This window comes from Prunus dulcis, chromosome 8, assembly GCF_902201215.1.
Source record: "Prunus dulcis chromosome 8, ALMONDv2, whole genome shotgun sequence".
NCBI lineage: Eukaryota > Viridiplantae > Streptophyta > Magnoliopsida > Rosales > Rosaceae > Prunus > Prunus dulcis.
In genome coordinates, this window is record NC_047657.1 from 2,861,899 (window position 1) to 2,877,903 (window position 16,005).

Here is a 16,005-nt window from a genome sequence, read left to right on the forward strand (position 1 = left end):
AGCTTACGTTATTTTGGGTGAATGGGTGCCAAAGTCTTGAACAATTGCCAGATCTTTCTAAGCTTATCTCATTGGTGGATATAAATATAGCCAATTGCACTTCCCTAAAAATGTTACCACATCTTTCGTCAAATTTCTCATTAGTGGATATACGCTACGAAATACATTTTTGTCGTTTTAAATGTGCCAATTGCTTTGTATTGGTTGACAATGAAGGCTGCGATAGTATAATACTGAAAATGCTACAGCGATACCTTCAGCTTCAGACTCTGGTTCTCTCTCTGTCTGTCTGTCTGTCTGTCTCTCTTTTGTTGTTTGCTGTAATAATAATTACAACTTACTAACCTCGTATATATCTATGTATATGGTACAGGTATTCCCTCGTATATATCTTGACAGATTCGAAATTTTAACTCCTGGAAGGAAAATTCCAGAGTGGTTCAGTAATCAAAGTTCGGGAGATTCCCTAACTGTGGAGCTACCTCTGGATTCATGTACCACGTGGATGGGAATTGCTTTATGTGCTGTGTTTGAAGTTCAGGCTAAATTTCATTATTTTCAAATTAGTTGTTCCCCACAAGGAATGCGGCCACATATAGTAATTTCAAAATATTTTGAAATAGGCGATGTTGTGTCAGATCACCTTTGGGTAATTTATGTACCTTGTCTACAATTTGAGAAGATATGCGGTCAGATAAAGGTTTTGTTCACAACTAATTATTGTTTTCGAGGCATGATGCCGGGAGACAAAAAATCTTGTGTGAAGAAGTGTGGGTTTCGTTTGGTGCACGAGCAAGATGTGGAACAACTCAACCAAATCATGATGAACAAATCCATCATCAAGAGTTCTACTACTTATCCTACCAATTCAGCTGATGCACAAGGTCAACATCGCCATGATGACGAGGACGCCAGTCCTAGTGGAAGTGGTAGCTAATCTCTCTTCTGCAATACCTATGCTCTTTCCGAAGAGGCAGACCAAGATGAATTAAATGATGATGATGTTGTTGTTGACGAAGCTCGGCCCAGAAAAAGAAAAAAAGATCGATGTGATTGGGACTAACCTATGATTCCTCACTTTCAAAGCAAGAGGCATCACAGCTGCTGTATTTCAATGTGAGTTGCTGCTTTTGCTGCTTGTGCTTCTTTTGGCCATATATTGCTCTGAGTTTTGTTTTTCACCTATTGCTCCTTCATTTGGTTCTCCCACTGTTTTTTTATTTGGCTCTATTCCTTGTTTTGTTTTAGGAGTATTTCTGAATTTCTCTCAACTTGTAAAGATTTTCTCCCTCTTTTTAACAACTGCACTTTTTATGAAAATTTTCAACTACAGCAGGGGGTGCATAGGACTTATGATTTTCTACTTAGGTCTTGCCCCCTCTTATTTTTCGCTTTTGTTGAAAAGTATAATAAAAACTGTTATTCTTAAAAGAGGAGCTAAAATTTTGCTAAAAACTCCTCCTCCTCAAATATCTGCACCTCAATACTTTAAGGGCCAATAACACTGCTCTCACAATGGATATTATTAGTAAGTCACCACCATCTGTCTCCCGGCATTTTCTTTTCTAGCCATACATTTATCATTAGATTCATATCTTCGATGATAATTCCTCTGCTCTTTCTCTCTCTCTCTCTCTCTCTCTCTCTCTCTCTCTCTCTCTCTCTCTCTCTCTCATGTACATTTGTCATCTTGGTTGGTAACATGAGCTTTATGCATCTGAGAAAGAACATTTCTTTGTTAACTACTGCAGAGCACTAATTAATCAGGTTAATTAACTCATGTTGCTGCATATTATTAACACTCGAGCAAAGTATCTGTTAACATACTGCAAATCATTAAGTAGTTACTTTCAGCAATCAAGTATATGTCTTCCATGATCTCATCCATCTTAAGATAGAGTGACTGGTTGTTTGTTTTGTTTGTTTCAATGATATCTCTTCCAACACGTTTCAATGATATTAAGTAGGACACGAGAACAATTTATCTTGCTACTTTTTTTTCCATTGCAAAAGTATGTATATTCAAGATTTATGATGCAAATAAACAGGACACACTGTAACTTTTTTTTTTCGTTTCTGCATTCAAGTACATAATTACAAGACTACTGCTGTTGAAGCCAGCCATTTGTGTCCTGTAGTCAACTGAAATTTGGGTTCCTAATGCCATGGCCGATACTGGGCACACTGCTAATGTGCAACTCAAAATGATCGAAAGTATTTGCATGCTTATTGGCCAGGTTCGCATGAAATTTTCACCTCAAAATCTACAGGTTCATTAGACCTGCCTGGTTCTTATTGACACAACTTATGTGACTATTTAAACTGCTATATTCTGTTGTGTGTAGGATGAAATAAGCCAACAAGAATTCTCAATCAGATGCGTAAACATTGGCATTGATCTGATTAAAACCGATCAATTGCTTTGTCGGAACTCCTCCCCTGTCTGTTTCATTGATCATATCTTTGATAGTATGTGCAATCTATTATTCAATTATGTAGTCTTCTCTTATTTAGCATCTCAGTTTCAAATTATGCAACATAATGGAATTCATGAGAGGTTCATTAACATCACAATAAGTTGAGTAGAATTTGGCAGTGCTAGTTGTATCTTGAATAAAATTATAGTAACTTTTTCATTGTAAAATATTTGGAAAATTGGAGTTAAGAAGTACCACATGATTGATGAATTCAATCTAGTCATAAGAAAGAATGTACTCAAATTTTCACAACAGTGGAGAGGATGACATTTTCACGCTTGGGAAACATTTTGGAGCTGTCATTTTCTTTTGAGTTGTTATTAGGAGAAATTTTGGAGCTATAAGAAGACTGACATTACTACATATGCTAGAGTATCAAAATCACAAAACATTAAGATGTATTGTAAGCTATAGAGTAATAGAGATATTGTTCAAAAGCTATACGGAAACGCAGTGTAGAAAAGCCACGCTAAAAACTCAGCAAGCAACAAACACAGCCCTATTAAGCACAGCTAAAGCCCAGTCTCTAGCTAATCAGGCAGACATGCAAAAGCACCAGTGCCAAAGCAAACTAACAATCACAAATTATCGTTGTCTAGCTCTAAACAGGTAAGCATATTTTTTCAATAATTTAAAATCCAAAGGAAAATTGAAATTAAAATATAAAGAAAACATAAATTTAATCATCCAATTAGGGGTCTCATTCAATACAATAACCAACTTCCAGTAAGCAAATGAATGGTCGATCCTTTTGACATCAGCAAAGAAAACCTACACTAGCTAGCAAGGAAACCAACCATCACAAAGACAAGAAACTATCCATTAATTTGTCTGATATATCACTGGTTGGGAATTACGTTTAATCATTTTAATTCCCACAAATTCTATTATAAATAATATATGCATCATCAGTTAATGAGTTGAGTCTCATCCCCTTCTCCTGCCGTTAAATAATCACATGATCATAGTCATTATGAGTTATCCACAGCAGCCTCTTCACCACCCAATGCACATAACGTTTTTTATTTTTCATTTTAGGACACAATCACCTCACCATCTATATAAAAACCTTCATTCGTATCAATCTCTTACTCATCCACAATAATCAAAATCAAAATGGCAGCTTACACAACTTTCAAGCTCTTTCTTCTCACAGCTCTTCTAACCTTGACTATGCCATTCTTAGCCACAAGTGCTCGACCTTTGAATCCTAACCTAATTCGGTCGAACCCGAACCTCGCAGCCAGGTTGAATTTGGGTGAAGAATCGTCTAACTGTTGGGACTCTTTGTTTCAACTCCAGGCATGTTCTGGTGAGGTTGTTATGTTTTTTCTGAATGGTGAGACTTACTTGGGTCACAGCTGCTGTGAAGCCATTCAGACCATTGAGCATCAGTGTTGGCCTGCCTTACTTGGCACGCTAGGGTTTACCGCGGAAGAGACTGATGTACTCAAGGGTTACTGCGATGAAGCCGATCATGTCAAATCCCCGCCGACAAATCCACCACCACCACCTTCAATTCATGATCCTATAAATGTAAAATTTGTTCCTAATTTGGAGAAGTTGGTCCCTTGAAGAATTTGAGATCTTCAATCAATAAGAATAACGCATGGGGTCTCTAGCCATGCTAGTTACTTAATTAGTGGGGTCTATTTTGTTCATCTTAATTATGTTAATGGCTTAATTGGTCTTATACCTTTATGAGTGTATTAAGACTAAATGATTAGAATAATCAGTTTCTATCGAATTCTATATGGCCTATCATGAATGCATAGTTTTTGTTTTTCAAGTTTACCCTTATTGAATGTAATTTTTTTTCCCAATAACAAAAAGGGTAATGTCATCGCCTTCTTCCATAATTAAAAAACAATTATTTAAAAATTGAAAAAAAAAAACTAAGTCTTTCTCCCTTCGTCTTCCTCTTCCGCGTCAAGCCCCCACCCCACCACCCCAAAACCCATGTAGAAAAAATAAAACAGAGACACGACACCCATCTCATGCAGCCAAGGCTGCCATGCCATATAATGAAGAAAAAAACAAACCCAAATCCTAAATTTCATATCATAAAAACAAACTGCACCAAATAAATCAACTGCTATTGGGTGAGTGTGGCACGGCAAAAGGACTATTTTTTTCAACCAAATTCCAAAGATTATTCGGAAGATAAAAATTGGGTTCAATTGTAAAAATATTTTCTGATACATTCTTCGATATATATTGGAATTTATTTCAGTAGTAATAGAAATAAAAATGGGGCCGCGCCGCGCCTCCACCAAGAATGGGGTGGGTTTGGGCTGAGACAGTCGGAGAAGGGAAGAGGCTGAGACAAGTTGGATCAGAGAAGAAGGCCTGGGTTTGTTGGTGGGGTTAGTTGGGTGTGGGTTGCGGTGGGTGTGTGGCTAGGGTGTGGTCGAGTGGGGTGGCTTGGTGGGTGCGGGTACTGGCGGACTTAAGAATTATTTAACAGAGGTGTAATTTTGATAGGCTAAAAATTTTATAATTAAAAAAAATATTGACAACTAAATATCATTATAATTGAAACAATAAGGGTCTTAGGCTATGATTATGACTAATTGACTATAGTATATCAATTAATATAGAAATCAATATCAAATTATCAATTAATCTAACGAAAATCAGTATCAAATTATTAATGAAATAATCAAATCATAATTGATTGTACCTCGACTCGTGAGTCGCACAACCTCTTCATTCTCGAGTTTGCTACTAATCATATGAATACAACAGAGAAAGCCAAATTAGAAAAATAAAAAATAAGAAAATATTTAAAACAAAAACAAATTTTGCCTTTGCTCAAGAAGAAGAAAAAAAAAAAAAAAAAGCATCAAACTTACTTTGGAGTTGTGCAATTGGTGTTTGTTCCTTAAAAAAAACGGTTGCTCAAAATTGGTGTTAATCCTTTATCCTCCCAATCCCACATAAATAAGGAGTTGTGCAATGTACGTAAGAGTTTTCTTTTCCTTTTTCTTTTTTTTTAAAATCCTTGTTTAAAAAGAAGAACAACAAAAGCTTGTTAAAGCCTTTTTTTGAATAGCCTTTTATCATGTTTTAAGTATCAGCCTACGTTCAGTGCAAGTCTAGTTTCCTGATTTTTATTTATTTATTTATTTTTAACTCTGGTCCAAAATGACGTTGTTTTGACTATGATTTTTATTTTATTTTATTTTATTTATATAAATAAAAAACCTTGGTTTTGGTTGAGGCAATTCATCGAACAGGTTGAGTGCACCACCCAACCTCACCAAAGGGGCAAGATGTAGCGCTTATAGAGGCTTTTCGGGCGAGGGGAGGTGCAGATGCACCTCCTTACACCTTAATAGATCCGACACTAGATGTGGGGTAGGGGGGTGGGAAGAGAGTCGTTGATGATTAAAGTGGGAGGAACTTGACGGGGAAGGAGGAAGACAGAGAGACTTAAATTATTATGTGTAATTAATTAATTAATTAAAATTTTATTTTATTAATACATTTAATAAGGGTAAACTTTAAAAACAAAAGTTAGGTTGTCCCGAGGGCGGGTCTCCGTCGGGTATGGGGATGGGATGGTATTAGCGTCCCCATCCCCAAACCCGACCCGAACATATATATGTTTATATTTAAATAAATAAATACATAATATAATATTTATGTTTAACCCTAAGTTAACATTCCTCTCCTAATTCTTCCTAATCTTCTCTGGAATTTTCATATTGATGTGATTTTGAATAGTTGAGATGAGCTTTATAGTTAATTTGGATGTGTTGAATGATAATTTAATATGAAACTTAATATTAAAATGTATGATAAATATTTTTTATGCAAAAAAAATTGGGGATTCGGGGTGGGTATGAGGGATAGTCCCCCAACGGGGATGGGGACAGGGATTTCCCGAAACCTATTAACGAGGATGGGGGCGGGGATGGAGAGTGAGAACGGAGATGGTATTGTCATACCTGGCCCCTACCCAACCCGTTGCCATCCCTAGTCTAAACTGCAGGGCATGAAGATTTCTTATACACACAATTATGATGCCGTGGGTATTTGAACCTAAGACCTCTGGTCTGCAAGTCAAGGCCCTTTTCCACTGTGCTAGACCCCGTTGGCAGAATGCAACCTAATAGTTTCATTGATGTAGGACGAAATATGAGTCAGTTATGGTGTGAAAATTTAATTAAAATAAAGTGGCTCAAGGTTGGAAGGAAATCATGCAAGAGAGGAAAATTCCAATTAAATGTCAATTATTGAGCTAGGAAAAGAAGAAAGGCGTATCGTTGGGATTTTCTAATTGATTGAGGAAGTTTGAAGCAATTATGATTCTGTCAAGATTTGTATTTAATTTAATGTTTAATTTTATATTTTGAAGAATAAATTATCTATTAGGATATTATTTTCCTAATATGATTTTTATTATTTTCCAGTTAGCTAAGTTTAGGAATATTCTAGAACCTAGAGTTTCATATGGTTTTAAGGTTTCTTTGTTTTCTATTTAAGCTAACTCATGGCGTTGTATTTGAAGTTTGTTCATCTTATTTTCAATCAATATATTTGAGGTTTACTCAATTTTTATGGTGGATTCCAGTTTGTTGGTGGATTCCGACATTGTTACTTGTAGGGTTATCATTCGATCTCCTTATCCCTTATATCTCGATGCGTCAGTTGGTAGCAGTGCAGGTTTTTCCTAACTCGAGATGCCTCCAATGGCTCGTCCAAATGAAGAAGATATCACCCATGGAGACGGAAAACCAATCACTCTTAGAGAACTGCAGAGCATGAGGATTTCTCACACACACACAACTATGATGCTATAGGGATTTGAACTTGATACCTCTAGTCTGCAAGTCAATGCCCTTTTCCACTGGGTTAGACCCCGTTGGCAGAACGCAACCTAATAGTTTCATGAATCTCAAAGATAATTTGTGATAAAAAGACTAATTTTATAGCGGATGAGGAAAACATGTAGGAGACCAAATGCATAACAAATTTTGAAGCGTGACGTGACACCGTCACATGATGTTATATGTGTTATAGTATTAATGGATAACACATGATGAATATATCATGAACTTAGATTATACACGTATTATAATATGGATAAATGATACTACAGTGTGACGGGTTCTCACATCATTTTCGCACTTACATATACATATATGCATTATTATCCTTTTTTTTTTTTAAATAACAAAAAGGCTATTAGCTCTACGCATTAATTAAGGATATTTGGGAGAAGAATGCCAATTTGCCAAACCAAATGCATGAGATATGCATGATCCCTCCATCACATGTTGAACTCTCCACGTTTATTCCCCTCTCTCTCTCTCTCTCTCTCTCTCTCTCTCTCTCTCTCTCTCTCTCATTTAGAGGTTGAGTATCTTGTGAAATCTTTCCTTACGTGCATGGGACTTTCTCCCATATATCTTCTGTAAACCTGTAAACTGCAGTACCACATGTCATTAGCTAAAGGCTCCACGTGTGTCCTAGCGCAGCATTTTGTGTTCAATTATGAGACGCCATGTCTTTTTAATCACACAAGCCTTTTTCAAATGCATTGATTTGACAAACTCAAAAATTGTTAGCGGTGTTCTAACTTCTACCCCTCAAATTTCAAATAACAGGTTTCAGGTTTGCCTGCCTGCCGGTGAAGCATCGACGCCCCCTAATTATGTCATTCCCATATTTCACGACCTAATCTAGTTATGTGAGCTCAATGCTACTTTCCCTCTGCGTGTTTGTTTAAATGTCGGTTAAGCCCTTATGTTAGGGGAGAAAAATACGTAGAATGGAAAATTAAAAACAATTTAAAGTTTTAATTCTTTGTTTTCCCACTCATTTCTTCTTCAGGTGATTATTTTTCATCGCTATCTTATTTCTCTCATCTTATATTGGAGAAGAGGGGAATCGAACTTAAGACTATAAATGTTCTTAACCACTGAAGTACAAAACCCGTGCCATCTTTTTCCTCTTTAAATCTTTAACTAAAAGAAAATAACTACAAGAAGAAAACAAAAACTCTACAGAATCGAATAAGTCTTGCATCTTTGAACCTTTGTTTATGTCATTGAAATTTATGTCTATTATACATGCTTCTCGTTTTTGAGACACCGACAAAAGTTTTATGTGCTCCAAATCAAAGGAACAATGATGCAAAGTGTATCGAGGGAGGCAAAGTATTGATATTTAGAACATGAAACCAAATTTATCTTACAAATGGTGGCTCTCATGCATGGCAGTTTCTTGGGGACTATGGTTTCTCATTAATTAATTAGGTAGATATACATCTACATACACCAGAAAGTTCTACAAATTATGTCACATTTGCCAAATTGATGAAAGTAGATATACTCTAACAGATAATGCTTCGATTAAAATAGAAATTTTTTATTTTAGATAAAGCTCTCGCACGCTCACAACTTACAATAATGATCGTGGAAATATTTAAGAAAAGAATAACATATACGAAAGAATGGAAATATTTAAGAAAAGAATAACATATACGAAAGAAAGAAAGAAGCATTGATTGATTAATTGATGACGAAAATGTGACAATGATAGATTGCTAAACACATGATTAATTAGGGATTTGGTAGCAGTTGCATGACAAATATAAATATATATATATATATATATATATAGCTTACTAGACATCAGTGATTGAGTTTCAAAATTGGTGATAGCCCATGCAAACATCCAGAGGTGCCTCTATAAGGTGTGTACGTATACCTTCCCAAAACTTATCTTTAACTTAGTTTATTTATTTATTTGTTTTATATAACTTGTATAAATGAGAATTTCATCTTGAAGGGTACAATGGCCATTTTGATTGTAGGCTTGTAGCAGTGTTTTTTCGGCCTCCTTGATACTCCTCTATATAGGTTATGTGTAACTGTAAGAAGAAAATATACACAAAGCCCAAAAAGAGAGGCCAAAGAGGGCTGTGACAGATGCAAAAAAGGTCCTCAAGAAGGGAGGACTCTTCAGCAAATTTAGCCTTAAAGCTTGCAAACAAATTGGAGAAGTAACTCATCTCTCTCTCTCTCTCATGAAAATATTAGAGTTACGAAAAAGACAGCGTGAACAACAATCCTTAAACAGCCTTTAATAAAGCAGAGATATATTCAACAAACTAACTAGCTAGAAAGTTGAATAGCTAGCTCATTCAAGCCCTTCCTTGTTCTTTCTTTTAAGGTTCTTATAAGCAAGCCCCACAGGTGGGTTATGAATTCAAGATCATTATTAAATCTCTTCTTCACAAATTGGGAGCTAGCTCTTCTTCTTAACCTAGCTAAGATCGACATCGAGTTTGTTGTTGTTCCGATCAAAAGATCGACCTCAATATGTGGACAAAACTTAAAGCTTCTTCAAAGATTGCAAAAGGTATGTTTTACATGTTTTTGTTTAATTAATTTTTCGGTTGAAGGTTATATCTTCAATTTATTTTTTTTCCTCTGCAATTTTGGATTATTGGTTTTCAGGGAAGGAAGTGATAAGACAAGTTCGAAAAAGCTTCAATCTGAACGAGGAGTACCTGAGTGCATTTAGAACCAAATCATATGCAGACTTCTATAATAAGGCTCAATTTCTTGTAAACGAGCCATCATCTTCTTTTAGTTACAGCCATGATCACAAATTCTCAGAAGTCCTCCTAGAACCTGGTCAAGAAGCCATACCTGGTATTCTTGAATCCGCGATTCTTTCGAAGGTGCCTGAATTGAAAGGCCTTATGCTCAACTACTTTGACATCAGTGCTGAGGCCTCAAAAATATGTAGCCACCTCTTAAAAAGCATCAAACGTATCCAATCCAACTACCGCGTCGTTCAACAAGCACTTGATAAATTTGAGGACTACTCCCCGAACAAAATCAAATCGTTTGTTTCTGAGCTAAACTTGTTCATTCTCCAAAACAACATTAACCCTTTCTCAAATCCTAATAACCATGACTTTGAGCTCATTCATGATAAGTACTCGTTGGTTTTGCACCACCTGAAGTTGATGAGAAAAAAGGTGTCGCGGAAGATTAAGCTCATCAAATTTTTCAAAAAGGCTTCTGGGATTTGCTTAACAGCAGCTTGTAGTTTGATTGCTATATCAGCCGTTGTTCTAGCCGTACATACTCTCACTGCCTTGCTCATGGGACCAGCTATCTTCAGCTTCCCATTTAAGCGCTTAAAGAAAAAGTTGAGAAGTATCCCGTTTTTGAGAAGTAGGATTCTTACCAATGTCGGAGAGCAACTTGATGTAGCCGCCAAGGGGACTTATATTCTGAACAGGGATTTCGACACAATGAGCCGACTTGTGGCAAGGCTTCATGATGAGGTTGAACACAACAAGTCAATGATTCGGTTCTGCTTGGAGAGGAGAGAGGATAAGTTTTCGTTGCAAGTTGTGAAGGAGCTTAAGAAGAGTGATATTGGGTTCAGAAAGCAAGTGGAGGAGCTTCAAGAGCATGTGTATTTGTGTCTTGTGACTATTAATAGAGCTAGAGCTTTGGTCATCAAGGAGATGACAAAATCTTGTGTAGACAATTGATTTTAGGAGTCTAGGAAGGTAGCTATTTAAAAGTCTTGTACAGCATAGTAATTCAATATCTGTAAATTGAACATAATTATACTACAGTAATTATTGGGGGTTCATGTTTTTTTTGTTTTTTTAATATTAAAAAATAAAACTATTGTGTAAGCATCCGATCTATTTTGAAGACTCGACATTGTCAGCTATAAAAAATAAAAAATATTTGACATTGTGTTTGGTATGCATCATTTCATTAGAGTTCGTATATCGTTATATGTTATTTTCAAACCTAATTGGGATAATCCTCTCGAGGGGAAGTGATGAACGCTAGTGATGCTCACCCCAACTTTATTTCAAGAAATGTGCAATCTGGAATGAAGTCAGTATGAGTGGTGTTTGTGACTAGTCAAATACCAACAGGGTTGTTTGCGTAACAAATTTGGCAAGCTACTATGAAAGTACAATGAGAGAAGGACAATGAAGCCAAATGCGGACAAGAAACATCGGCAAGACAACAACCACACAAGGATCCAAAGGGGGACCACTAACATGTTCTTATCACAACCTCCACAGATTCTTGGCCTTTACCCATATATTTCCAAACAACTGATTCAGCTCCAATACAAAAAGATTGAACCAACATATATATATATATATATATATTATGTGGATGTTTACACGTTATTATTGTGCAGATATCATTGTAAATATAAAGAAATAATAGAAAATATATAGCGTCCGCACAATTATAACGTGCAGATGTTCATATAAGAGAAAATATGCATGTTATTATATTGATAATATTATTTGCACCGCTTTTAACGATCACTTTACTGGCTATCACTTAATACATGTGGATTTTAGAGAGGTACTCTGCATTATGAGAGTTTTCCATCTTTACATTGTGAGTGTTTTATTTAATTGTTATGATTTGGTTTTTTCAAGCTTTATTTATTTTTGGTTGTTCTGAGTTTGCACTCTTATGATTGGGATGTCTATGCCAGAGTTTCTTCAATCATGCGTGATCGTTAATAAATGAGTCATATATTGTTTTAATTTTGATGTTAGATCGCTTTATTATTGTAATGACTCTTTGTAGCTAGTTCCTTTTAAACTGAATTATGAATGTAATCCCGAAATTTTTGTATGAAAAAGAAAAAAAAAAGGTATTATACAAAGTTTTCAATAGATGTGGTACACTCATTATATACGTGTATATATGCTGATTTTTGGTTTAAATTCACAATGTAAAATAGGTCTTGCAATAGAATAGGAAGAAATTGTCAAATCTCTTGGTTGTCATAACCATCTTTTCAGTATTTATTGAAGAAAAGAGAGTTTTTTTTTTTTTTTTTTTTGTTTGGAAGCTGGTCAAAAGAGAGAGTTCATAACTGAATTTTTAAAATTTCTTTTTATATAAATATGATGACAATGTAATGCTGAATAAGCTCTATTTCTCTTCAGTCTTCACGCTGCTTCCCAACCACTCGCAAGTCACAAAGGCAACACAACAAACCCAAGTAAGATAGGTCTTTCTCTCCAATCTGATTGCATTGGTTTATAATTTCTGATGTGGGAAAGTTTCATTTCTCTTCATCTTACTTTGCTATAAAAGATGTGGGTTAGTTTGAATTAGGAATTTGGATTGTCAAGAAATTTTTTCCTGATTGTGGGTTTTAATCTAGATTATGAAAAAACAAAGACATAAATGAAATCTACAACATAAATAGATGAATTCTTGATTTTATGAAGCAGAATGGTTTTGGTATTGTTGAGATGGTCAAATGGTATATAGGGGGAGCTTTCTCTTGTCCATGTACTGATAGTCAACAATTGTAATATGAAAATTCAATCTTTCCCAAGTCCAAAGGTGGACGGTGAAATGAGCAGATTTTTATGCTAATCAAATTCAGTATTTCCCCTACAAAAATTCAACCTTCATTGTTTTGGCCCCTTATCTTCCTCCCAAGTTTTGTATACTAGTCAAACACTTACCTCCTTATTCCTGTGATAGTTTCTTGTGCTAGTTGTGTTATTTTATCTCTATAATTGATTTCTTTTCTTTTGATACTGGTGTATTAAACAGAAAAGAACCGATGACTGATAACTCACAGGGAAAAAAATTATATTGAGTTTGTAGGTTTAGCACTTCTCAGACTATTCCATCACTTAATTCAAAAGGGCAGGGCTGCCTGACTGGTGAAATTGATGGAGGGTTCGATCAAGTGTTCCGCTAACTACATCCCCCTCTCTCCAATCAGCTTCCTGGAGCGCTCGGCCATAGTCTACAGAGACAGGCCTTCTGTTGTATACGGAAGCATCATCTACACTTGGAGAGAGACACTTGAACGATGCACCAGACTCGCTTCTGCTCTTTCCCAGCTCGGAATTTCTCGTGGAGATGTGGTTTGCAACAAACTACTTATTTCATGTTATTGTAGAAGTTTTGCTCTGTTTGTTCCCATTATTGACTACTTTGCAATTTGCATCTTCATTTTTTATGGTTTCAGTGGTTTGGTTTGTTTATTTGCTTTTTTGTATTTCCTTTGGGGGAAGTTTGGATTTGTGACATGTCCCAATATCCAATCAACATAGTGAGGGAGAGGAGGTTGGTTGTGATTATTTAAGTCCTGTGGTTCTCCTTGCTTTCAGATTTTGATGATGTTTTTGCGTCGTTACTACCATGTTCCGGCCACTTTGAACACATTTGTAGCTGAAGTAATTGAATTTTAAAGTTTCTCCTTTAAGAGTGATTCACCAAATCCATGTTTATTTTGGCCATCCTTCTGTATCTCCATGAGATTCAGTCTAGCCGATGATGTGCATGTCATGCTCACAGTGCAACACTTTTTTCTCCCTGAATTTCTTTTCTAATTACCCTCTTCTTCACAAGGCTTGGGGTATATAAATCATTAAAACGATTGATTTCTTTTCTTTCTTAGATTTTACTCCTCTTTGCCTTATTCTTAAAGCACCAGTGCAGATTAATTCGTGATGTCCTTTTCCCCACAGGTAGCTGCATTGGCTCCAAATATCCCAGCAATGTATGAGCTCCATTTTGGTGTTCCAATGGCAGGCGCAGTTCTCTGTACACTTAATGTACGCCATGATTCACAAATGGTGTCAGTATTATTAAAACATTCTGATGCCAAATTCATTTTTGTAGACTACCAACTTTTCCATGTTGCTAAAGGAGCATTTGACATCCTGTCCAAGAATAGAACCAAGGTACCTGTTCTAGTCTTAATCCCAGAGAGTGATCAATCGTCCCCTGAGTTCTGCAACCCCATTTCTGGGAACTTGGAATATGAGAGCCTATTAGGAAGGGGAAAACTCGATTTTGAGATCCGACGGCCAAAAGACGAATGGGATCCAATTTCACTCAACTACACTTCAGGTACTACATCAAGCCCAAAAGGTGTCATTTATAGCCACAGAGGTGCCTATCTCAATTCGTTTGCAGCAGTTCTTCTCAATGAGATGCCCTCAATGCCTGTGTATTTATGGTGTGTGCCCATGTTTCATTGCAATGGCTGGTGCCTCACTTGGGCTGTGGCTGCTCAGGGTGGCACCAATATCTGCCAAAGAAATGTCACTGCAAAAGGAATATTTAGCTGTATTTCTCAGCACAATGTGACCCACATGGGTGGTGCACCCACCATTTTAAACATGATTGTAAATGCACCAGAAAATGAGCGAAGGCCACTTCCGGGAAAGGTAATAGTCATGACTGGAGCTGCACCGCCACCAGCCCAGGTACTATTCAAGATGGAAGAACTTGGGTTCAATGTAACCCACGCATATGGTTTGACAGAAACTTATGGTCCTGGGACAGTTTGCAGTTGGAAGCCTGAATGGGATTCCCTGCCTCCGGTTGAACAGGCAAAGATCAAGTCTAGACAGGGGTTGCAACATCTTGGCATGGAGGAACTCGATGTTAAAGATCCTGTGACCATGAAGAGTGTACCGTCTGATGCAAAAACCATGGGTGAGGTTATGTTCAGGGGCAACACCGTGATGAATGGATACTTGAAAGATCATCAAGCAACAAGGGATGCATTTAAAGGTGGATGGTTTCATAGTGGGGACTTGGGGGTGAAACACTCGGATGGTTACATAGAACTAAAGGACCGTTCGAAGGATATTATCATTTCCGGGGGCGAAAATATTAGCACAATTGAGGTGGAATCAGTGCTTTTTAGTCATCCAGATATTCTTGAGGCAGCTATTGTGGGAAGGCCTGATGAATATTGGGGGGAGACACCTTGTGCATTTGTGAAGTTGAAGGATGGCTGTAAAACTGGTACAGAGGAGATTATTAAGTTTTGTAAGGATCGGTTACCCCATTATATGGCTCCTCGAACAGTTGTTTTTGAAGATCTGCCAAAGACTTCGACCGGGAAGGTGCAGAAGTTTGTATTGAGAGAAAAGGCTAAGGCCATGGGAAGCCTCACCAAGAACACCATCAGCAAACTGTAAAGCCTCTTGCTGTAGCTGATGACTGTTTTATTTGACAGTCTTTTTCTTTCAAGTTGTAAGTAGGCATTGTCAATTGCCATTTGTTCTGCTACTCCATCCACACTTTTATCCTGTGAAATTTAGTAATGGGAACTTGTAAGTGTGCCACTTTTTCATTCCTCTTTTTACATTAATGCAGGAAAACTTTTGTCAGTTAAACCAGAAAAATTTAAGTTGGATCGAATTCATTCTGATCCAGAAAGAGTGTACCTAAATACAGCAGAATTAGTAACTCCAGTTAAGATCAAATACAAGAGGCCAAATTACATCTTTTAGGCCTCCCTTGTCATCAATTCTCTTCAAGCTAAACTTTGGGCCATGAAAACTCAACTTCACTGCACAATACAGTAGGTGTTCTAAAGCTTGTAAGAAGGTTTCAAATCCATGTAAACACATTGTTTATGGCCAAACTGAAATTCGCTTAAAACTGCAAACAAAAATTTGTCTGCAAACGCGTGCGTTTTACTCAAGGATGGCCCAGAACTAGGGTTGATTTTTGGG

At 36.7% G+C, this 16,005-nt stretch overlaps 3 protein-coding genes and 1 long non-coding RNA gene across 8 annotated transcripts; all 4 read left to right on the forward strand.

The window, feature by feature from the left end:
• The first annotated feature begins 169 nt into the window (after positions 1 to 169).
• Positions 170 to 2,687, forward strand: LOC117636543. Of its 2 annotated transcripts, XR_004587082.1 has the most exons (3): positions 170 to 272; positions 374 to 1,116; positions 2,088 to 2,687. It is a non-coding gene; the product is annotated as an uncharacterized LOC117636543 (long non-coding RNA). The 2 variants fall into 2 exon arrangements; XR_004587081.1 differs by having other exon boundaries at positions 176 to 1,116.
• Positions 2,688 to 3,414: 727 nt separating this feature from the next.
• Positions 3,415 to 4,263, forward strand: LOC117636542 (egg cell-secreted protein 1.4-like). The gene has a single exon (XM_034371083.1). The coding sequence runs from the start codon at positions 3,594 to 3,596 to the stop codon at positions 4,050 to 4,052; it is 459 nt and encodes a 152-aa protein (XP_034226974.1). The 5' UTR covers positions 3,415 to 3,593; the 3' UTR covers positions 4,053 to 4,263.
• A 5,130-nt stretch (positions 4,264 to 9,393) lies between these two features.
• Positions 9,394 to 11,154, forward strand: LOC117637542 (UPF0496 protein At1g20180-like). Its single transcript, XM_034372451.1, has 2 exons — positions 9,394 to 9,851; positions 9,950 to 11,154. Exons 1-2 carry the CDS (start codon positions 9,812 to 9,814, stop codon positions 11,002 to 11,004), a joined length of 1,095 nt encoding a protein of 364 aa, XP_034228342.1. The 5' UTR covers positions 9,394 to 9,811; the 3' UTR covers positions 11,005 to 11,154.
• Positions 11,155 to 12,289: 1,135 nt separating this feature from the next.
• Positions 12,290 to 15,688, forward strand: LOC117637873 (probable acyl-activating enzyme 1, peroxisomal). 4 transcript variants are annotated; one of them, XM_034372917.1, is made up of 3 exons: positions 12,290 to 12,506; positions 13,073 to 13,392; positions 13,999 to 15,688. In XM_034372917.1, the coding sequence occupies exons 2-3, from the start codon at positions 13,195 to 13,197 to the stop codon at positions 15,463 to 15,465; spliced, it is 1,665 nt and encodes a 554-aa protein (XP_034228808.1). In that variant the 5' UTR covers positions 12,290 to 12,506; positions 13,073 to 13,194; the 3' UTR covers positions 15,466 to 15,688. The 4 variants fall into 4 exon arrangements, with proteins under 4 accessions (XP_034228808.1, XP_034228809.1, XP_034228810.1 ...); XM_034372918.1 differs by having other exon boundaries at positions 12,404 to 12,506; positions 13,127 to 13,392; XM_034372919.1 differs by having other exon boundaries at positions 12,427 to 12,506; positions 13,101 to 13,392.
• Positions 15,689 to 16,005: the final 317 nt, after the last annotated feature.